The sequence below is a fragment of the Spermophilus citellus genome (genome assembly GCF_964194105.1).
Source record: "Spermophilus citellus genome assembly, chromosome: 1".
Lineage (NCBI taxonomy): Eukaryota > Metazoa > Chordata > Mammalia > Rodentia > Sciuridae > Spermophilus > Spermophilus citellus.
Window position 1 is genome coordinate 268692447 of NC_138182.1, and position 24962 is coordinate 268717408.

The 24962-nt window shown below is 34.7% G+C and overlaps 2 protein-coding genes across 3 annotated transcripts in view; one reads left to right on the top strand and one right to left on the bottom strand.

The window, feature by feature from the left end:
- Window positions 1-2: 2 nt before the first annotated feature.
- Window positions 3-5782, bottom strand: LOC308657800 (uncharacterized protein; the record flags this gene model as incomplete). Its single annotated transcript, XM_081309896.1, has 5 exons — window positions 3-679; window positions 769-1089; window positions 1204-1447; window positions 2591-2610; window positions 5749-5782. 5 exons carry the CDS (start codon window positions 5780-5782, stop codon window positions 3-5), a joined length of 1296 nt encoding a protein of 431 aa, XP_081166022.1.
- Window positions 940-24962, top strand: part of NIPBL (NIPBL cohesin loading factor) — a 185762-nt gene continuing 161739 nt past the window's right edge. For both annotated transcript variants that reach the window (XM_081307128.1, XM_081307129.1), the window contains exon 1: window positions 940-1081. The gene's annotated coding sequence lies outside the window, so the exon portion shown is untranslated. The remainder of the gene's footprint in view (window positions 1082-24962) is intronic.

Genomic DNA, 24962 nt, shown 5'->3' on the forward strand with positions numbered 1-24962 from the left:
CATCACAAACACGATTCCAACTCAATCCAGCTGGGAGTCTTCTTCGCCTTCAAGGATTGCATCCTTAAGCCGCAGAAATAACCCACAGGCGGGCACAAAGTCTGGCCTTTGAGAAAGAGAAGGTATTTGATACATCCATCCTCCCGGCTGCAGGCACACCACTTAAAAAAATGCACCATCGCCGTGGAATCGCCGGCGTCCTCTGCGTGGCCGCTCAAAGCTTGACTCCCTACAGCTAAAGACGGCGACCAGGGGACACAAGCGCGGCCTTCACCCGCCGCCGCCTGCGGCCTGGGAGGCCCTCTGGGCCTGAGCTCCCCCACGCACACGACCACAGCAGGACTCGGCCCGGCTACTGTCGGCCTGCTGGAAAATAAAGCCCGTGAGAGCCGGCCCCGAGCCGCAGCGCAGACGCAGCCCCGCAGGATCGACAATAAGAACAACATCCCAGCCGCCCAGTGGAGCAGGGCGTAGAAACGAGGTGCTGCCGCCGGGCTTCTGGCCCCAGCCGGGCTCGGGTGCTGCGCGGCGCGGCGGAGACGCGAGCCCGAGTGGCGGCGGCGGCGGCGGCGGCGGCGGCGGTGGCGGAAGTGGAGTGGGGAAGAGGGGGTGGTTGTTAGTGTTTGGCGCCGGCGGAGGGAGTCATTCCTGCAGCTGCACTTCCGGTCGGCATTTTGTTCTGAGAGGGAGAGACGGAACGAGAGAGAGACACACACAGGGCTCCTTCCCCCCGCCCTCCCCCCCCTCCCTCCGTCGGTACCGACTCACCCGACACCACCAAGCCGCAGGGAGGGACGCCCCCGCCGACAGGAGGATTGGTTCCCGGGTCCGTGGCGATGCCCCCCCGGTAGCTCGGGCCCCTGGTCGGGTGTTTGTGAGTGTTTCTATGTGGGAGAAGGAGGAGGAGGAGGAGGAAGAAGCAGCGATTTGTCTTCTCGGCTGGTCTCCCCCCGGCTCTACATGTTCCCCGCACTGAGGAGACGGAAGAGGAGCCGTAGCCACCCCCCCTCCCGGCCCGGATTATAGTCTCTCGCCACAGCGGCCTCGGCCTCCCCTCGGATTCAGACGCCGATTCGCCCAGGTAAATTCCTGCTCTTTATTTCGGCGGCGGCGGCGGCGGCGGCGGCGCCAGGTCCTCAGCGTCTCTCCTCCTCGCTCCCCTCCCAGCCGTTTCCTTAGCGGCCCCAGGTCTCTTCCACGGGCGAGTCGAGAGTTCGCTTCTCTCTGGTGGCAGCCGCCCTGGGTGGCGGTGGTTTTGTACCTTCTCCCGGCCGGCTCCGGTGGCGGGGACTGGGCTCCTGCCGGGCGACCGGGGAGGCGTAGGCCCGGCGGAGAGTGCAGGCCGCGGGCCAGCGGAATCTACTTGAGCTCGGGGATTAGGAGAGCTCCGGGCTGAGCGGAGCGACTGCTGGTCGGTGACAGGCCTCGCCCGGGAGCGGAGCCGTAGCTAGCAAGGAGGCGGAAACAATACAACTAACAGCAAATGTGCCCCGATCGTCCCCATATTTACAACTTTCCCGGTCCCGGAGTGGGGAACGTCCCAGTGAAACAAACAACCCCCCTTCTTCCCCCTGTGACCCCATGAAGGGAGGAAGTAGTTTCAGTTAGTGAGACAAATGTAAATACTCAGACACGGATACGGTGGTAATTCTTTCTCTTTTAAAAACTTGTTTTGGACATTGGAAAGTTAATAAAGACTCATTTTCTTTTTGAAAGAATTAGATCGTCCACATGAATATTTAATATAGAAAACCATGGTGTAGTAGGCACTACACAACCCCCCCCCCCCAGCTTTTTATGTTGTTTGACAGTGTGTGTTGCACATGGACTTTTTATTCAGAGACAAGTATAAAGTACTTGACAGGTTTACTCTGCCACTTTATATTTGTATGCGTTATGTAAGGACAATTTTAAACGACTATACATAAAACACTCAGGTACTTCCTGACCTAAACGTGTGCAAGCATACAAAGAATTTTAAATGTTCTGAGCATTGTGCCAACAGAAGGCTAAAACCAGTTTCTTTTATTTTAAAGGATAGAAATTAAGTTATACTTAAAATCCTTAGGAGGTTAAAAAAAATGTAGAAGGTACCATCCTTTCATGTCAGGGCAGATCTTCTTGAGGTCCCAGGATTGTCATTGGCTGTTTGTGCCATGATGTTTGACTGTGTAATGAGAGAGGTGTCATTTTAATAGGTCAAATGTATCTGTAAATGCTGGAGAAAAATATCAGTTCTATCTTAACAAGTTCTAGTTCACGAGTAAGTTAAGTGTTTGGAGCCTGTTTATGGAGGCCTTGGTAATGTAGATTGTGTTAAAGGGGAAACACTAATTTAAAAGTCCTCAGTCATACAAATTGTATAGAAAAATGCATGTACTTCTGTTAGTCTCTTTTGATACTTTGTTTCATATTCGCTGAAGGAAAACTCTCATTGGTTAAAATGAAGCAACACTGCTCAATAAAGTCCCTTGTTTTACTAGTAGGTGTTACATTGGTTCAATTTTTTTGTGTCTTATTAAATTTTTATTGTCACTGTAGAATAAGTAACTTTTCTGGAGGTTATTTTTGAGTTTAGCATCCTGCTTACAATAAATTGTTCCACATTTCCTACAAACGATCGGATAAATGTTAAAAAGAGTGAAGTTAATATAGCTGTCACGTACTAGGCATGTTTTTAATGCTATAAATCCGTGTAGTAGTCAGTAGCGTGTCCGTGATTTGTATTGGTCAGGGAGCAGTTTGAATTTTAAAAAGCCTGAAGCTCCTGCTGAGCCCCAATCCCGGCCTCCCTCCCTCCCACTAATCTCCCATTCCTGTCTTTGTGCTGCCTGCTCCTGTTAGACACTGTTTGCTACGGGGCCTCAGGCCTACAGCGGGTGGGGGGGCTTGCGGGTGGGGGGATTGCCAGGGAGGGAATGCAGAGAGGAACACTTCGAGTCTTCAGAAAACAGAGGGTTTGATTTGGGGCGGGGGGTGGGGGGGGAAGGGGGTAGGGGCTTCATTATAAATGTTTTAAAAGCCCTCATATGTTTCTGTGATCGTCTTTACAACTTTTATTTAACTAAAATACTGAGATGAATGTCAAGGGATGAACATATTTCCACTAAAGAAAATGCAAAGAGTTTTCTTGCTTCGTTTTCATCAACAGAAGCAACTTATTTTTAAAGTTTTATAGTTAAAGGGAGCCTTTTGCAGATGTTGGAAATCAGTGCGTTATCAGTTTATATAATTGATTTTTTTCCTTGAGTCTTTGGAATTAAGTTATAGTTAATTGGTTCCTCTTATTTTATTTTGCCACTTCTACATACTTAATAATTTGTAAGTAATACGGGTTGTGTGATAACTTTTATTAAGGGAGCATAAACATTTCTTCAAAGTACATTTGAAAATATTTTTGGTTTCACTCAACCCAATTAAATAGGTCATTTTTAAAGGTGAAAACACAAAACCTAAACTTGAACTCTAAATTTTTGATAACTTGGTGAGAGAGAATAATTTGTTTCACTATGTTGTACTTTTGCTGTATTGGTTGAGCTAATCACCAGTGGTTAATCTTGCTTTTCATTTTTAAAAAAGTCAGTTAAAAGAGACAACCAGTAAGTGTTCCCAGTAATCTTATAATTCTAGTTACTGTTTTTGGAGAAATATTTACTAATGTACCTAAAGGAAATCTCATGAATGTGGTTTTATCTGCAGTTACCAATAACTTACATAATTTGAAAAGAAAGCAATTTTAAATATTGGAAATCTAGTGAATCAATGTCCACATTAAATACTTAATTATTTCAGTGCTTTGAGAAGTATATATAGGATGCTTCCTTTTTAAAGCATTCAACTTTGTTTACTAAAGTTGAGTGCATTTTTTAATCTATGCTAGGAATCATTATATTACTGTTTAAACGTTAAAAGAAGAAAAAAAATTGTATTTGTAGAAAAGTGACAATTTGAAATTCTTTTGAGGAATGATAAATGAAAGTTTTTAATATGGTAGCAAACAAACTTTTGGTTCTGCAACAGTAATCACTACTAAATTTCAAAAATATTCTGAACAAAGATATAACAGTTTGAACAGTTTTCTCCTTTTTGGGGAGCAGGACTGCCTGATTCAAACGTAGTTTCTAAGGCTTCTTAAACTAACTTCCTATTTAGTTTTTGGTACCAATCCATCATCAAATTGTCATAGAAACACAAGAACCAACTAAATCAGATTTTGACATGGCCTATTGTGCTATATTTTACTTTTTCAAAATAAGATGCATAATTTACAATGGGAGAGTAAATAAAAACTAAGTTTGAGTTTTCTATAATTGCATTTAACTCTCCTTTTAAGTGATTGGGAGGTGGGGTAAATAAAAGAAATAAAATAAAATTTCCTTTTAGGAAAATGTACCTTTAATTTTGTTTATCATGTTTATTTGCTATAAAATATATAGGAAATTCCTGTCTAAGTACCTTTATAGAAGTCTGATAATTAACTGTTTAGTTGAAGATGCTTAGTTGAAGTTTAGTTGAACTGTTTAGTTGAAGATTATTTTAATATCTTAAGCATAATAAGTTGACTTTGGGGATAACTTATGGTCTTACAGCCTTTAAAAGTCATTTTAAAATGCATTTTTAAGCAGTTTTTCCTGTTTTCAGCAGTTGTCATTTATAATTCTTTGCATTTTTAATTGGTCCCATTCAAGGTGATCCGAGTCCATTTATAAATATTCTCATATTCCTGTGAGAGAAGTGACCAGCGTGATTTCTATTTTTTGATGAAAAACTTGACACTTAGAGACCACGTGATTTGTGTAGCTGCTTGTAGTGAGTCAGTTGAAGGAGTTCTCTGACATTAATTTTTTTATTAGAGTATGTTGCTTTAAGAAATGTCTGAGCTCTAATTTTGAAACTAGGTATTGCTGAGTGCTAACACTAATACCATTTGTGACTTTTTAAATTATATGAGCTTAAGATACTTTTCCATTTTTTTTCAAAAGAGGGATGGTATCTGTTTGCTTGTATTTTCCTTGTATTAAAATAGTACTTTCATATTAAAAAACCTGAACTTGTCTGTCTGTGTTTGGTATTTAAATGACTGCTTTTATTTTTATATGTCCCTGTGAAGGAATGTAAGTGATTAACTATATATGTAGTAAACAATATGTAAGGTTTCCTGAAACATTTGGTTTTTAAAATTTTATTTTAAAAAATTAACATAAGTAGAATTACAGTGTTTCTAGTTGATTTAAAAATAACCTTTATAACCAAGTATCTTAATTTCAGGCCCTCATTATAATTTTAAGGGGAATTTAATGTGCCTAGAATATTTTGCCCGAGTAAGTTAAGTAATAAATGTGATTTTAGATATTTGTTTTGATGTAAATCTGGAGTCAGTTTTAATGAATTGAGTTTTGTGAGACTGCATTATATTTTAAGGCATATTCCCTTCTTTTCCCAAAGTGATATTAGATTATTTCATGATATACTATTGCCAGCTAAGATTTTTGCCCCATAAAATTTGAGGGCATATTATTTACTAGGAATTACTTTAAGTATACCCTTCATATTATTACCTCATTTAATTCTGCTTGCAAGCCCATGAGTAGAAACAGTTATTAACCACAGTTTACAAATGAAGAAACTGAGGCTGGAAAGGCATCAGAAAATTGCCTGCAGTCTTACAGTTAGTAAATGATTAGTCTGGTATACATTTACTTTTAAGGATTTCAGGGTTCTACATTTCTAGTTTTAACAAAATCTTACCTTTGATTGCTCGGTTGATTGGCTTAAATGTCATTTTGTTAGAGATACATACTTGAGAGAAAGAAACTGGAATAGAATTCAGGCTGTATATCTTGTACATATTCTGTTTTTGAGATCAGAAATCTTTGTTATCTTTTATTAAGATGTCTGTGAATTTTTTTACTTAATTTTTTTATATGCATCTATTTTCAGGGAAAATTCAGCTTTAGGAAATGATTTAATTTATAAAAATGTGTACAACCAGTTATAGTAGATGAATTAATAAATTAGTATGACTAATAACTTTAAATTCCAATATTTACATAGCGAAAGAATTTTGATCCTTTCAAAGTAATCAACTGGGGAGTTTGTATACTTATTCCAGAGCTATTACCATTGCATAATAACCTTATGGGAAACCCTTTTGTGATTACCTCTTAGAACAGTTGATACAGTTCTTTACTTATCCTATTATGAAAGTTCATTTTTGGAGGTGAGTTTGAGTTTTTAAATATAGTAAGGAAATTAGGACTTAGTAAGATCTTTTTGTATCAGACATTGTGTTGAGTGTTTTTACATTTGTGATATGTAATATCATTGAGTGATTTTATGTGCCAGGTACTTGAATTTTCTCAATTCTTCAAGGTACAATATAAGGGTAGGTCTATGATAAAACTGATTTATTGGAATGGTTAAATGACAAGCTCAAAGTCACACAGCTAATAATTGCAAGAAAGTAGAGAATGGACTCTGGAGTTGGTGCTTTTACTCACTATCATGATTTGAGCCTCCCAGCTACCCAGTGAAGTTATAGTGTTCTCATTTTGCAGATAGGAAAATTAAAGCTCATCGTGTCCAGGAAGCTTGTCCTTCCTTAGTGGCAAATCTAGCATCTAGATAGAATTCTAATCCAAATATGTCTAATTATAAAATACCTCTATTCTTCCCATTCCCTGTCTCTTTGAGATTTATCATACAAATTTTGACACAAAGAATGAGTTTGGCTATAAAGTAAGCAGACTGTTTTTCTTATGTTTCTTATAAAGAGATTTGTTGTTGTTGTTGTTAGTTTTTGATGCTGGGAATCTAATCCAGGGCTTCATGCATGCTAAGCATTAACTGTATCTCTGAGCTATGTTCCTGGCCTCTCAGAATAATTTTGTTCAGTTATAGCTGGTTTGTTATTCAATTGTAGTCTTTAAAATTTTTTGTTAAGTCTATCTAATGTATGTCTGTGTGTACAATATGCATTTAAATAAAATTTATGTTTAAATATATAATTCTGGAATATAGTAAATACATGTATCAATAGAATATATAACTTCAGAATATTTTGCAAATCCACTTTATTTTCATGACTATTGTGATTCTTCATGACTATTGGTTACTTTTTTCTGAAAATGTTAAGCATTAAAAGAACCCCCTCCCCCCAAAAAAATACACTACATTTTTTAAATAATTCATGTAGGTAAATTTCTTTGCCATCTTGAATGTGTGAAAATATCGTTGAACAGACATACCAAACTCCTTTAAAGTTTTCATTTGTATATATTTACCTTTTGGCAGAAAGGAAACACCTTTTCAGCACCTAGAAACATGAAATCGGCAGTATTAATTTATTAGAATTTTACCTTTCCTGAGAAATTCAGAAGCTGTAACAAATTTTGAAATGCTAGATTCCTTTTTGTTGGAATTAACATATTTAGGTCACTTGTCTTTTCAATTCTAAAGAATTGTGAAATCTTGGGCAAATGAAATACATATTTGACCATTATTTTAAAAATTACTTACTGTTGTAGATAACCTTAAATCTAATAGTGTTCCAAACACTAATACATTATTGAAATTCAGACTACAGTTTACTTTAAAGATATAATCTTTATGATATTTAATTTGTTATTTGGAAAACAAAAATGTCCTTCCTAGCAAAGAAATACATCACTGCATTTTCTCAATACTGCTGTCAGGCAACCCTTTTAAAACTTCATTATTTTAAAACTTACTTTTAGTTGTCTTCTAATAGAATTGTGGGTTGCCAATATTAGCTAAAGAAATCAATCTTGTGAGTGTAGGCTATATATAATTTAGTTTTTCCTTGTTGATGGCTAAGTTGAAATTTTACATGGGTTTAAATTAGGGATAGCACCTTACATTATTATTATTAATACCAGTCTTAAAAAATTGTTGCACATGAAAAACAGTTTTCATTGAGGTTCTGCTTATGCCTCAGAAGACTCTTAATATTGAATGTTGAAATGTAATGGCCTAAAAACTTCTGTTGAGATCATCATTTCCCTTTTGAGAAAGGAATCAAGTATACAATATTTATCCCATAACCTCCCTCAGGTTATCCTGACTTAGATGATATATATCTCCACTAATTCTTTTATTCTTTCCCTTTTCTTACATAGCTCTCCCTTTCTCTGTCCATGTCCATTTCTTTTTTGCGGGGGCAGTGGGCCGTACCAGGGATTGAACTCAGGGGCACTCAACCACTGATCCACATCCCCAGCCCTATTTTTTGTATTTTATTTAGAGACAGGGTCTACACAGAGTTGTTTACCACCTCACTTTTTTCTGAGGCTGACTTTGAACTCGAGATCCTCCTGCCTCAGCCTCCTGAGCTGCTGGGATTATAGGCATGCACCACCATGCCCCGCTGTCCTTGTTCTTTTCATCTTTGTCAATTTTTACATAGCATGTGAAATACAGGTGTTTGTTGATGTCCATAGTTAATGTGAATGGTCTTGTAATATGTTACTTTCCCTGATGAAATCTAGAGTAATTTGAAAGGCCTTAAATTCTGAGATCTTTATGAATTCAAAATACTGCTGCTGATGGGCTGGAGTTGTGGCTCAATGGTAGAACACTTGCCTAACGCGTGTGAGGCACTGGGTTGGATTCTCAGTACCACATAAAAATAAATTAATAAAATAGAGGTATTGTGTCTATCTACAACCAAAAGTAATTTTTAAAATCTGATGAAAAAACATTGACATTAACCATGAAAATGTAAATTTGTGTAGTGTTTCTACATTTTTTCTATGGACATGCATTACTTTTCAAAATGTCTCTTCAAGGACCAGAAATTTTTTTTGTAAGGAGAAAAGTAAAGCATAGTTTTTTGTGTGAAAGTTTCCATGATCACTTACTCCATTATAGTATTTATACAATTTATTACTTATACTTCTTGATCAAATAATTGTTCCTATGTCAGTCATACAGTGCTTTTCTTGTTTTAGCTATACAATAAGCTTTTGTCGAATTGATTAGCTCAAATTGAGCTGTAGATTTCTTGATATTTCCTCCTCCTCCTTTTTCGAACCGGGATGGGGATAGAAGCTAAGCACCTTTGTGCATGCTAGGCATGTGCTCCACCACTGAACATCCCCAGCCCTGTGTGATGTTTCCTAAAGGTATATCTTTAAGATATATTAGTGAATGACCACTATATTTCTGTTAATTTCAAAATATAATTTTCTTAAATGTAGGTCCTTGGGTCCTCTTACCTATGGAGTTAGAATATTTTATTTACATATATATACCTGACACTACATACATACATGATATATAACTTGTATATAAAAATAATGAAAAATTTAAAACAGTTCCTTTTTCAGCTGTTAGGACTATGAATTATAGGAAGTTTTTTTTTTTTTTTTAATTCTGGTTCATTGATATAATTGAGTATAAGATACTTGGGTTTATTTCAAGAGGGTTGGTAACTATTACTTTGTTTTAATCTGAAGATAGATTTATTATAATTTCAAATTCTGTGTTAATTTAAGTATAATATATAGTAATGCAGATAAGTTAATGAGAAATATAGCACATTAAAATGATAATTAAAATAATGATTAGAGGTGCTGGGGTTGTGGCTCAGTGGTAGAGTGCTTGCTTAGCATGTGTGAGGCACTGGGTTGGATCCTCAGCACCACATAAATAAATAAAATAAAGGTATTGTGTCCATCTACAAATGAAAAAAATTTAAAAATAGTGATTAGATGACTACATTTTTTAAAATTATAAAATTTAAGTTTCCTTGTGTTCCTTTGTAAACAGTTTCTGATTTTGGTCCCTATGGTTTGCCTTTTCTAGAATGTGGTGTAATGGAATCACATAGTATACAGCCTTTTTGTGTCTGTTTTTTTCAGTTAGCAAATGTTTTGAGAGTCATTCATATTGTTGCATATTTCAGTAGTTTGTTGGTGACTAAATTTTGAAATTGTATTTAATATGCTACTCAGATCAAAGAGTATTATTAAAAATGGTATTTTTAATAGCCTCAGATATTTCTTTCAGAGCTTAGCAGCTGCCTTATTGAACATTTTATTTGCCCATTTTACCCTTTACCTGCCAAAATCTAGTGTAATTGGCATTATTTTTAAGTAGCATTTACTTGTATTAGTAGATGCTGTTAGGGTTTCTGTGCTCTACCTAGCAGGTGAACAAGGCAGTGTTTTCTTTTTCATTATAATTAAGTAGCATTGTGTGTTTTTGAACATTTAGCATGTAGAGGCTAGAATAAGAAATGAGGGATGGTATGATAATTAACTCATTTTAAAAACTGAGTTCACATTTTGCTTTAAAGGTTAGTGTTTATAAATTTATGCTAAAAGTATGGCATGGGTTATAGTGAAAAACAGTCATCGCCCCTCTTGTAATGATTAAAGTTGGAGAAGCAGTGCTGTTTGCTGAAGAGGAGGGCATGATGAGAACAGAGTCAATTTTCTGCTCATTTTATTTGACCCTCCATCTCTTTTTGAAAAAGTTATCTCTTTTGGGTTCAGGGATATTCTCTTGCTACTCCCCTATGTCTTTGACCTCTCTTTATATTCTTTGCCAAAAAGTTCTTTCTCCACTGTCTATCCCTTTAAATATTTGTATTCCCAAGGTGATTCTTCAGACTTAGTTCTATTCACTCTTCCTGTTGATCTCATTGATTCACATGACTTATTACATGCTACCTCTGTGCTGATGACTCACAAATCTAGCTCCTGAGTGTATTCCTCTCCTGAGTCCCAGATCCAGCTCTCCAACAGGTATCTCCTGATAGTCCCATAATACTAGAAATTCAAAATCTGAGCTTATTCTTCAGTTCCCTTTTATCCACTCATGTCCAAAAAGAAATTATTCTTCTTAAAAATATATGAAGTAATTTAATGTTTCTTTCTTCAGCTCAGTAGCCTAAACTAGAAGTTTGGGATAATCCTTGACTTTTTTACTGAACCTCCAATCAATTCACCCAATTCTGACATTTAGCATACTTCCCTGAATATTATTTGAATCCTTTTCTCCTCTGATGTCTTGAATCTGAATATGGGCTTGAATATACAGCTTGTCAGATTGAATATACTAAATACATCTACTAATACAAGTAAATGCTACTTAAAATAATGCTAATTACACTAGATTTGGGCATTTAAAGGGTAAAATGGGCAAATAAAATGTTCAATAAGGCAGCTGCTAATCTCTGAAAGAAATATCTAAGGCTTATTAAAAATACAATTTTTAATAATACTCTACCATTTTAAGAATTGTTTAGAGCTAATTATGAAATAATTATATATTTAGTGTTTGGATACTTTTGCTTATATGCTTGGACTCTGTTATTTAAAATTAAGCTGTCATCCTCAGTAACATTTACACTGTATAGCCTAAATGCATTGTCTTCTGTATACTTTTCCATTATATCTGAGATCTAGGGCTTTTGACTTATAGTCTAGTATATCAACTAAAGTTTAAAGTCAGTCTTTATCTTTTCATACTTTACTTTTTTTAGTACCACATTTCATGGAAGTGTATGTTCATTGTAATACTCTGTTTATGTGCTGAGGAATAGTATCTGAGTAGAGAATAAAATGGAATAAGGGAGAAAAGGTAAAAGCAGGGCTTTTAAACTTTCCCATACTATAGAAACATGTTTACATTTTCACTTTAACTGTAGACAAAAGAAAACTAAATAAATAATTCTGTGGTGTGTGATACCTTTCAGTTGCTGGTCATGAAAACATTTTTAATGACAATAGTCAAATATATTGTGACTGCATTATTTGTTTGTGAGTGTGGAAATTATTGCTCATTGATTTTTATAAATAACTTCATAACGTTTCTTCCTTAGAATAAGAAGTTATACCTTCACTTTCCAATTTGAATGGAGGGGTTTGCTTGGAGTTACTGGTTTAAATAATTCTGAGTATCTTTTTTTAAAAAAATTTTTTAGATGTTGATGGACCTTTAATTTATTTATTTATTTATTGTGCTGAGAATCGAACTCAGTCCCTCACACATACTAGGCAAGCACTCTACCACTGAGCTAGAACCCCAGCCCCTCAGTATCTCTTTTGTGAAGTACATCTTGAAAATCAAAGTAAGCGTTTTCTTCATTATATTTAGAGTTTATAACTAAAGAAACAATGTAAGCTATATTTTGCTCTGTTTTAACTACTGTATTTTAGAGTAAGTAAGATCAATGGAAAGGCAGTTTAAAAAGGCTGAAAGGAGACCCAGTTTGATAGTCTTTGGATTCCTGTAGTGGCTTACCCATCGTAAACCCTCAAGAAACAAGTATTGAATAAATGAATTTAAGTGTATTTCAGTTTGGAGACAGGATTAATTAGAGAAGATGGGTAGGGCTTGCTAAATATTGAGGAAGTTTTATAGAAGAAAGAAAACATGAAACCCAAAAAAGGTTAGGACAGCATTGACAGCAAAGAATTGGTATAGTTATTATTTGTATTTGGACAGTTAGGTTTGTTTAGCTGGACAAGTGAAAGATGTGTGTATAGAAATGGTTTTAATTCCTTCTGCTCTTATTCCTACTCTAGCTCAGCTTCTGGATCTACACATGTAACTGCTAAGAAACAAAATTGGTAGACTCCAGGCTAAAATGATATGCATTATCCAGATATGCACATTAGAAAATTAATCTGGAGGTGTAGGTGAGAAAAAGAAAGAGGTATTTCATATAGCTTTCAGTATTTTCCAATTACTCATAGTTCCTGGTATATTTCAGGGGGCCATTGCACTGTCCTAGTTTTCATACTTTACTTCTTGTAGTACCACATTTCGTGGAAGTGACTATTTACGATAAGGCTGTGACTGGCTTAGGATTAAGATCACTGTCTGAATCTCTGTTAACTGCATGCTGCACCTAGACTAGTTATCTTACTGTTTTAATGATTCTAATATTTCAACTAAAGATAGCCACTGACATTTAGTGTTTTTAATGAAAATTTTATACTTCAGTAATTCTCCATTCTCTTTAAGTTTTCTTAGAAACCAAAACACATACAGTTTTCTGGTATTTTTTAAGGCTAAATTGTGATATTTAGAACTTAAGAAATTTTGAAGAAGCTCAGAAGTTGAGGATTTCACTTCATTTTTTTTTGTATTATAGAAATAATGTGAAAAAAATTACATGCTATTTGGAAAGTAGAGAACATATTTGTAATTTCAAGTTCTATGTTTTTTCTACTATATATTTCAAAGGGGCTGTACCTCAGTGGCAGATGCTTACCTAGCATGAGAGGTAGTAGGTTCGATCCTCAGCAACACATTTAAAAATAAATAAATAAAAAAAATAAAATAAAGGCATTCTGTCCATCTACAACTACAAAAAAAAATTAAAAAATATTTATATGAGCAAACTTATAGTTAAATATATATATTTATAGCATAAACATACATATGTATACCATGGAGTTATTCATTCTTTCTTTTTTAAATTTATTTTTTAGTTGAAGTTGGACACAATACCTTTATTTTATTTATGTACTTTTATGTGGTGCTGAGGATCGAACCTGGGGCCTTGCACATGCTGGACGAGCACTCTACCACTGAGCCACAACCCCAGCCCCTTATTCTTCTATTAGATATTTTATTTGCTTTCATTTTTCTTCATATAAAGAGGCAGAGAACATCTTTCTATGTACCGTCCCCCTTTTCCCCCTTTCTGGTTTTTATTCACTTGGAGTAGAATCATGTAAGTAGAATTTGGGCCAAAAGATTTGAACATTTATATGGCTCTAATACATATTTCTGTAAAATAGTTTTACCCTGCCATAATTTTTATTTTCGGTCATATCTTAATTTATGTAGTAAATTCATTTTATTTTCCACATAGAATGTACTAATTGTATTGATTATTCTTAGGTCATTTAAATGTATTCTCCCAATATTGTGGCTGTGATCTCTTTTTAGTACATTTTTAACTTCTTCTTTTTTTTTTTTTTTTAAGAGAGAGTGAGAGAGGAGAGAGAGAGAGAGAGAGAGAGAATTTTTAATATTTATTTTTTAGTTCTCGGCGGACACAACATCTTTGTTGGTATGTGGTGCTGAGGATCGAACCCGGGCCGCACGCATGCCAGGCGAGCGCGCTACCGCTTGAGCCACATCCCCAGCCCCTATTTTTAACTTCTTGATGGTCCGAATTATGACTTTTCAAACTGGGTATATCATTTGGAGATATTATATAGTGAAATTAACTAGGTTACTAGCCAAGTGTCAGTTAGGCCAATTATTAACCCAATCTTGTTTCTTCAGCTGTAAACTCAAGAGTTTTACAAGTTTTATGATTTCTTGGACTAGTCAAATAAAACAATGGAAACAATCTAGAAAAATCAGTTTCTAGATAAGATCTGTTATTTAGTCCTAATATTGGAAATATAAAATATCCAGTAAAAGTTTGGTCATCAAACATTGGATGTATCCTGTTTCTCTACTCAGGGACCGTTAGGCATTGGAAATGGTGATATAAAAGACTTCAGCCCACCCATCAAGGATCTTGCAGTCTAAAAAAACTTAGATAAATAAAAATCATGTTGCAATATCTTAGTGCTGTGATTGAGATAAATAAAGGATACAGTAGAAGCACTGAGAAAGTCACTAATTTAGATTAGTGTGTCAAAAAGGTAAATCAAGAAAGCCCTCTAGGAGAGATGGTATATAAAATAGATTTTGAAAGCCATTATTAGGTTCAAGATCGTGGGGCAACAGTTTGATTTTGAAAACTACTGATGGCTTAAATACTAGAGTATGGTTTGAAAATGGGCATGCCAAAAAGAGTTGAAGCTGCAGAAAGGAGCAAGGTAACCAGGGGGCATGGTGCATGCCTGTAATTCTAGCAGCTTGGGAGGCTGAGGCAGGAGGATTGCAAATTCAAAGCCAGCCTCAGTAATTTAGTAAAATCCCATCTTAAATAAAAAATACAAAGGGCTGGGGATGTGAGTTCAGAGGTTAAGTGCCTCTGGGTTCAATCCCTGGTACCAAAAAAAAAAAAAAAAGGATTAAAAGGGTATGGTGGAGGCTGGGGTTGTAACTCAGTGGTAGAGCGCTTGCCTCGCATGTGTGAGGCCCTGGGTTCGATGCTTAGCACCACATAAAAAAATAAATAAATAAAAATAAAGATATTGTGTTCATCTACAACTAAAAAAAATATATACATACATATTTAAAAAGATATGGTGGGAGGGCTGGGGTTGTGGCTCAGTGGTAGAGCACTTGCCTAGCATGTGTGAGGCACTGGGTTCAAGTCTCAGCACTGCATATAAATAAATAAATAAACTAAAGGTCCATCAACAACTACAAAATATATACATATTTTTAAAAAGGGGTATGGTGGGTCCTATGTTGTTTTTGTTTGTTGTTTAGATTACCAAAAGATAATAATACCATAATTTCCTAACAATGAGTTTTTCAGGATATTGTATATATTACTGTGAACTTAACAAAATGAATGTTCTTTTATGACTATTTTCTGTTGTGCAGTGCTCCTAGGCTTTTTTGGTGTATTCATTTTTCAAGCTTAGTCTCAAGACTGCCCTTTCATTTAGTTTTAAACTAATTTGTACAAATAATGAAATCTTATAGTGAGAACTGTGTTACTTTATTCATAAGAGTATTCTCCTTACAATTATAATTAAAGGTCTACTTTTAAAATAATTAAAAATGGGAGCAGCTTTTTAAGTGTTAAATGCAGGAATAATTATAAAGCTATCAAACTAATTTATCAAAAATAACTGGCCAGGGCTGGGGTTGTAGCTCAGTGGTAAGAGTGCTCGCCTCACATATGGAAAGCACTGGGTTTGATCCTCAGCACCACATAAAAATAAAATAAAGATATCTACAACTAAAAATATTTTAAAAATTGGCATAACTGTCAAAATGAAAATCAGTACTTTCCTAGGACCTAAATACATTTAAGCATCTTTACTTTTAAGCATATGTACTTTTGTTTTGTTTTGTATTTTGGCTGGAGAGGTTACACAAGGGAAATTTTCAAACAGTAACTCTTTTTTGAAGATACAAGATAAATTTATGAAGTTTTTCCTTAGCTGTTCCCTTAGACCTCTCAATCATTCAACAAGAATTAATTAAATAACTGCTATATAATCAGCAAATAATACCTGTCATTTGATGCTAAGACCTTTTTTCCATGTTCCCTCCTGAATTTTACATGCTGTCTGAAGGATCCCTCTATTTATTCTATTCTGTAAAAATACCATCTGTGAGGTGTAAAGGAATGAGGGATCATATGAGCAGAATTATTAAAGGATAAGAATTAACAATAGAGATGTGTTTGGTTCTGAATGATGGACGGGCAATTGCTGGATACTAGAGAAGACATAGGATTGAGGAAAGTAAGGTAGGCAGATACTTTAAATGCATTTGAGAAATGGTGAAAAAAGATACAGCAATGCATAGAATAAGATCAGAAATTATGAACTGACTGATGTCTTCCTAAAAGTGTCTTTTATTTAAAAATTGTTGGGCTGGGGATGTGGCTCAAGCGGTAGCGCGCTCGCCTGGCATGCGTGCGGGCCCGGGTTCGATCCTCAGTACCACATACAAAGATGTTGTGTCCGCCGAAAACTAAACAATAAATATTAAAAAAAAAATTCTCTCTCTCTCTCTCTTAAAAAAAAAAAATTGTACCCTAAAGCTGATTTGTGTCTTGTATGTTGGATATACACTACTTAAAAGTAACTCAGATATTTAGAACCATGTTATAATAGTGCTTAGCAAACATATGTTACTTTTGTTAGTTGACAGTGTAATTTTTAAGTGTGATTTGGGGAAAACTATTATTGTTAAATATATTTCCAAATAGAAATTTGCTAATGTGTGACATTCTGATGGGGTATTTGGAAGGAAGGTATTTGATTAAAAAACAAAGTGTAATCAAATAAGCTTAAGTTACTCTTGCATTAAAACATTATAAGTAATCCTCAACTAATATTACTTAGCTATTTACTCTAGATCAAATATTCCAAGTAATAATTGCTTAGATGAGAAACATTCGAAGATAATTATGCCTCTAAAAGTGTTGTATTATAGTATACTAATGTATATATGGCAATGTACTTAATATGCAAAATATATTCAAATATAAATGTATCCATTATATTTGATAACTCATGTTGTATTTTCCTGCCGTACACCTTTAATCAAAATATTTACCTCCTTTTTTTTCTCTATCAGTCCAAGTCTTACCATCTTTCTAGGGCTGTTTTTTTTGTTTGTTTCTTCTTTCTGGGGGAGATGGCATATCAAAATTATGATTTTTTTTTTCAAGATTAAAATCCTTTCCCTGTTTTTTCCTGCCCTATTTCATGTGATTTTTTTTTCATGTTATGATTATATGTTATGTTGATTTGTCACCTTTTCTTATTGTATATAAAGCCTAAGTTTCTTTTATTTGTTTATTTATTTGTGTATTTTCCCAGTTCGGGGTATTGAACCCAGTGGTTGTGTATCATTGAACCACTTCTCATTTGAGACAAGTTTTCACTAATTTGCCCAGGCTGACCTCAAATTTGCAATCGTCTTGTCTCCCCATCCCGAATTGCTGGGATTATAGGCATGCACAACCATACCTAGTTTATTTTATGTTTACCTTATCTGTTTTAACTTCTCAATCAGAATATAAAATGTTCTGAGGACAAGTAGGCCTGTGATACTTGGTAAAAGTGTTTCATCTAGAGTAGTCTCTTAGTAAACATTTGCTGATAAATGATGTGGCTCACCTGGACTAGTAGGAAGAGGTTTGGAAATATCTCACATTCTCACAAACCATAAAACTTACTCTTGCAAAGTATACACTTCATTCTGGGTGTGGTGGCAAATGCCTATAATCCAGCGACTTGGGAGGCTGAGGCAGGAGGGTTGCAAGTTCAAGGACAGCATCAGCAATTTAGCAAGGCACTAGGCAACTTAGTGGGACCCAGTCTCAAAAAATAAAAAGGTCTGGGGTTGTGGTTAAGTGTTCCTGGGTTTAATCCCAGGTACGAAAAAAACATTAAAATTTAAAAATTAAAAAAATAAAGAAAATTAAAAGGACCAAATACCTGTGGATTTAATCCCTAGTGCTGCCAGAAGAAAAAAAAAAAGAAATTCAGTGGTTTTTAGTATATATTAGTTGCCCCTTTTTCAAGACCCACTGTAGATGCCTGAAACCATAGATAATACTGAACTTATACCCTGTGTTCTTTCCCTGTATATATACACGATAAAATTTGATTCCTGAATTAGGCATAATAAGAGATAAACAACAACAATAAAATAGAGAAATTATAATGATAGAATGTAATAAAAGTTATGTGAATGTAGTCTCTTTCAAAATATACTATGCTTGCTCTTATGATGATAGGAAATAATACTTTAAGGAAGTGTGTACCCGAATTGCTAGCATCACTACTCTTGTTTTGGGGCCATTATTAAGTAAAATAAGATTTACTGGAATACAAACAGTGTGGGACAGAGTGTTATAGGTTGCAACAGTAGAGTGGGAATGTTACTTAGAATGGCATATAATTTAAAACTTAATTATTTCTAGAATTTTTTCAGTTAATATTTTCGGACTGCGGTTGACTACAGGTAACTACAACTGAGGGAAATGAAACTGTAGATGAAAGGGGACTACTGTATTTATCAATTGTACACCCATCACCACTCTCGAGTTCCAGAGCATTTTCATCACCCAGAAAGCATTCCTATACCCTCGCTATTCTCCTTTTTCTGTAGACTTTGGCAACCACAAATCTACATTCTATTGCTATGGTTTTCCTTTTACACATATCAATATGTAAATCATACAGTGTGGCCTTTTGTATCTGGTTTCTTTTACTTGTTCTTTCATATTGTAGAATATCGGTACTGCATTCCTTTTTATGGTTGAATAATATTCCATTGTATGGATACAGCACATGTTACTTATACTTTGTCAGTTGATGGACAGTAGGCTTGTTTTCATCTTCTAGTTATTATGAAGAATGTTATAAAAATTCATGTGCAGCCAGGCACAGTGGTGCATGCCTGTAATCCCAGCAAATCAGGAGGCTGAGGCTGGACGATCATAAATTCAAGGACAACCTCAGCAATTTAGTGAGACCTCTGTCTCAAAATTTATAATGAAAAGGGCTGGGGATGTAGCTCAGTGGTAAAGCACCCCTAAATTCAATCCCCAGTACTGCAACAAAACAAAATAAAAACAACAACAATAACAAAAAGACAACAGAACAGTTTATGTGCAAGTTTCTATGTGGTTATGAATCTTTAATTCTCCTGGGTACATATGAGCAACATATCTAGGTCATATAATAACTATGTTTAACTCTTTGAGGAACTACCAGACAGTTTTCCCAAGTGTTCTCAACATTTTATATTTCTGTCAATAGGGTAGGAGGATTCCTTTCTCCATGTTTGCCAATACTTTTTTTAATCTGACTTTGCCCATTTTAAGTTGGTTTGTCTTGTATTTTATTATTGAATTATAAGAATTTTATTTATTTTTATATAAGTCCGTTGTCAGATATGTGATTTGTAAGTACTTCCCTCCCTCCCACCATATGGATTTTGTTATATTGTTTTCTTCAGTGGCTTGTGTTTTAGAAGTCATATATAAGAAACCACTGCTTAATCAAGGACCACCAATAGTTATACCTGTGTTTAGTTTTAGTTGTTATTTAAGTCTCTGGGGGCTGGGAATGTAGCTCAGTAGTAGAGCACTTGCCTAGTATGTATGAGGCACTGGGTTCGATCCTTAGCATCACATAAAAACAAATAAATAAAGGTTAAATTCTAAAAAAAAAAAAAAAAAGTCTGATCCCATTTTGAGTTTTGCATATGGTATGACATAATAATTCAACTTCATTCTTCTACATATACCTATTCAGTTTTCCATCACCATTTGTTGAAAAATTATTCTTTTAAACTTTAACCATTAAATAGTCTTGGCACCCTTGTTAAAAATGATTTGAATGTACATGTAAATGTTTATTTCAGGATTGTTAGCTTTACTCCATTGATAGTATATGTCTTGTCTTTATACCAGTACTACTCTGTCTTGATTACTGTAACTTTGTAAGAAGGTTAGAAAATGGGAAGTGTGAATCTTCCAATTTAATTCTTTTTTAAGATTGTTTTGGCTATTCTGAATGTCTTTTATTTTCATATGAATTTTGGGGCCAGTTTGTCAATTTTTACAAAATACATAGTTGTGATTTTGATAGGGATTGTGTTGGATCTATAGATCAATTTGGGGAGTATTGCCATCATAACAATATTATAGTCTTATAATCCATGAGCATGGGATTGCTTTCCATTTTTTTTTAGCCTTAAACAATGTCAACATTGTTTTCAATTATCAGTGTACATGTATTGCACTTCTTTTGTTAAATTTGTTCTAAAGTGTTTTATTCTTTTTATTCTATCACAAATGAACTTTTTAAAAAAATTTTATTTCCAGATTATTCATTGTTAAGTACATGGAAGTACAGTTGATTTTTGCATATTGATCTTCTATAGAATCTTGAAATTAACCTTGCTGAATCCATATAGTCTGAGTCATACTCTTCATTTCTAGGATAATTACATCTACTTCAATTTGATTAATTCAGCCTTTTATCAGCCTTCCAAATACTACATATCGACAGTGGTTTCTAGATGAAATTTTCAGTTTGTCCAATCTTACTCATTAGTAATTTAAACAAATTTATGCACATATGAAAAATAATATTAGCCACTAAATTATGTTAATGTCTTAATTTAGTGCTATCTGACTGTGGCATAGGATTAAAAGTTGAAGATTGTGGTGTAATACTTAAAACAATGTACTTTACCTGTAGTAAGGATTTCAGATATTTGTTTCAGGAGTAAATGAATACCTAAAATGGCAAATGCACACTTAAAAAAGATATCTAACCTCATTAGGAGTTAGGAAAATAAAGAATAAAACTCTAATTAGCTTATGTGTTCTGTTGATTAATAAGGATTAAATAAGTCACAATATATAAAAAGTAAAAAGTGTGCTAGTTTAATAAGTTTTAGTTTCCATTTTTAGTAACATTGTTTTTATCACTGATCCTTAGGTGTTATAATAGATACAGAAATTGGTAGAGCAGTTACTACTTTTTTTTCCTCTTAAACATTTATCAGCTGCTTTCTATATATTATTCATGGTCATATTTAATACTATGGGAAAAAACTTCAACCTCATGAAGTAAATAATACTTTCATTTCACTGAAAAAGAAATGGATGTTTAGGAAATTAAGTAATTTTGTTCAAAGTTACACAGTTTGAAACAGGAGGAAGGAGAATTTGAACCTAAGTTTTTCTAATTCTAAAATCTAATCTTGAACTCTATACTGCTTTTCCACTACCATTAAGGAGATTAATTTGATTGATTGATCTTTAAACCATATTTAGAAAGATTTAAAATGGAATTTTTAAAATTTGATTTTTCCTTCAGAAAACTTTCAAGTCTTTGCCCTGAGAAATCTGATATAGGATTTGCTCACTTTTTAATGTTGCATGTTACTGAGTTGTGGTTTCAGAAATTTCCTTGGTCTTCACTTTGGGAAGTAGGTCCTCACTTTGGGATGTGGGTTCTTGAACTTAGCCTCAGCTTAAGTTGCTGAGGCTGGCTTTGAACTTTCAATTCTCTTGCCTCAGCCTCCTGAGCTACTGGGATTATAGGCAAGGACCTCCATGCTTGGTTTTGTTGCATTTTTTAACAGTAGGATTTCACAGAATGAAATTTAACCCAAGGAAGTTATCCAAAACTTTGGTATTGTGGTTGGTGCCTTAGTAGAAGTAAATGTCACTTTGCATCCTGAAGTGAGTGAACTGACTTTGTAAAAGAAGTCCTAGAAGTATCGCTTTACGGGAAGAAGTTATAGCTTCAAGAGAGGGGTGGGTAAAAGTTGAAGAATAAAATAACTTTTCTTTTCTCCATGTTGAAGACTTTTGCTTTACATTATATCTTTCCTGAATTAAAAAATGATTGCTTTGGGGCTGGGGATGTGGCTCAAGCGGTAGTGCACTCGCCTGCCATGCGTGCAGCCGGGGTTTGATCCTCAGCACCACATACAAACAAAGTTGTTGTGTCCGCCGAAAATTAAAAAAATAAATATTAAAAAATTCTCTCTCTCTTTCTCTTAAAAAAAATGATTGTCTTAATTGTACTCAGTATTTACTGTGCTTTTAAAATTGAGTTTCTAGGGCTGGGGCTGTAGCTCAGTGGTAGAGCGCTTGCCTAGCACATGTGAGGCCCTGGGTTTGATCCCTGGTATCACATAAAAATAGTAAATAAAATAAAGGTATTGTTTACTTTCTTTGTGTCATACCTTTCTTTGCAAATCTCATATTCAGTACATACCATTATATTAAATTTTATTTATTGTGTTTTGTTGTTGTTGTTGTTTGGTACAAGAGATTGAACCCAGAGGCACTTTACCACTGAGCTACATCCTGGCTTTTTTTTTTTTTTTTTTTCTTTTGAGACAGGGTCTTGCCAAATTGCTCAGGACCTCACTAAGTTGCTGAGGTTGACATTGAACTTTTCAATCCTCCTGCCTCAGCCTCCCAAACTGCTGGATTATAAGCAAGTGCCAACATGTCTGGTTTCACAGAATGAAATTTAACCCAAAGAAGTCATCGAAAACTTTGGTGTTGTGGTTGGTGTCTTAGTAGAAGTGAATTTTTAAATAGGTTTAAAATAACTGATATCAGACCATCTCCAAAGTGTTGCTTTCTAAATCTTGTGTTAGAGATGTTTGACTCTTGGTTTTTCAAACTTTTAAAAAATTCTAATTCTCAGTCACCCTATTCATGATTATTTATTTCTTCATTTCAGGCAATGTCTTTTTTTCTTTCCTTTTCTTTGATCAGTAAGTGTCATTCTGCCAGGCATGATGGTGCATACCTGTAATCCCCAGTGTCTTGGGAGGCTGAGGCAGGAGGGTTGAAAGTTTAAAGCCAGCCTCAGCAATGTAGGGCCGTAAGTAATTTAGCAAGATTGTCTCAAAAGAAAAGAAAAGGCCAGGGATGTAGCTCAATGGTAAAGTGCCTCTAGGTTCAATCTCTGGAAGAAAAAAAGAATTATAATAATAAGAATGTTTCTTGCCCTTTGAAATATTCCTTCCAGTTTAAAACAGCTTATATTTAATATTTTTAATATTTTAACTCCAAAGTGAATTTTTTTGCCTTAGTTATTTAATATTATTTTTTAAGTACACATATACACAGAGTTGAAGATCTGCTAGTACTCAAATAAAATCAGTCTCAGATTGTATCATGAGAGACTGACTGCTGATGGATCAGCAGTCAATAACATTTTTTGGACTTTATGACACAGAATTAGGGATACTTAATACCTTAGTTGATAATTACATTATCACTACTTGTACTTTGTTTATAGAATCCAGTTCATTTGTGATTTAGACAATAGAAAAGGTTTTTAGTAAACTCTTTACCTCATTCTTAGCAATGATGATGATAATAGTAATAGTAATAGCAATAGCAATAGCGGTAATGGTAATATATATTAAGAGCTTTCTGGTTTGAATTTTTACTTGCATTTTTTAATATTTATTGCAATCCTTTGAGGTATAGCTATAATATCTCCATTTTACAAATTAGAAATTAATGCTTACAAACAATTAATGCTTACAAACCTAGGGATAAGCCATTCAAAGCCAATGTAATTAACAATGAATATACATTCCTCTTAAACTGTAAGACTCTAAGTTCCTTGAGGTCAGGGACTTAATATCATATTTATTGTTTGATTTCTAGTACCTAGCACAGTACCAGGCATATGGTATATGCTTAGGTTATTTTTTTAATGAATAAATGAGATTATCAGAGGCTAATTACCTTAATTTTAACTCTTTTGGTGGGGATCCATATTAATTTGATTTGCATTGTGTTATTCTTTTTCTTTTGCCTTGGAAAACCATTTTCCCTACCTTTGGCTGGAAACAAGTTGTTTTTTATTCTTTAAGCCCCAGCACCATTCCATCTTTTCTGTAATACCTTTCTTTTCTCTTTTGAATAGGATCTGTCATTCTATTTTCTCTTTTTAAATATTTATTAATATCTATTATATTGTATTAACCTTCTTCTCCTGGCTTGGGAATCTTTTATTAGGTCAGGGAGGGGGGCAGTGGTATACTACATCTTATTCATCATACTTGCTGATCACATACAATTTCTGGTACTAAGTAGGTGCTCACTAAATATTTGGGCTGAATAATTCATATAAGCAAGCTAAAAATAGATATGTAGATAGTTAGGCATTTATTTAAATGTTGTTCTCTCTGAATTACTTTCAATTGTATTGTGATTTTAGGCTACTCCTTAGTTCATTAAAAAAATTCGTTCTTCTAGACTACTTTCTTTCAGAAGTATTAATGTTTGAGAAGATACTATAGCATACCAAGATTGCTATTAGCACTAAGAAGTTTTCTGACATCTAAGGAGGAAATTTAAGAAATAGAAGGCATGAGTCATGAACAAGTAACTTTCAGGAATGATCAAGTTTTTAAAAATTTTTGTATAGGATGGGGTATGTGAGATTGAATGCTAGAATCCTTGAATACAGATTGTGAGAATTACATCTTTTCTTATCTGTACCATACACTGCATATGATTGTTTATGAAAATCAGTTGAGATAATATAGATAGAAGTACTCATAAATAGATTACAGTTATATGTTAGTTTTGGTAAAAGGAATTTTATTAAATAATGTATTATGCTGTAGATTAAGTGATTTTTTTTAAGTTGTAGATGGATACAATACATTTGTTTTACTTATTTTTATGTGGTGCTGAGGATCAAATCCAGTGCCTACCATGTGGTAGGCAAACGCTCTACCACTGAGCTACAAACCCAGTCCCAAATTAAGTGATTCTTTTTTTGAGGGAGGGAAGGAAGGTTACTGGGGATTGAACT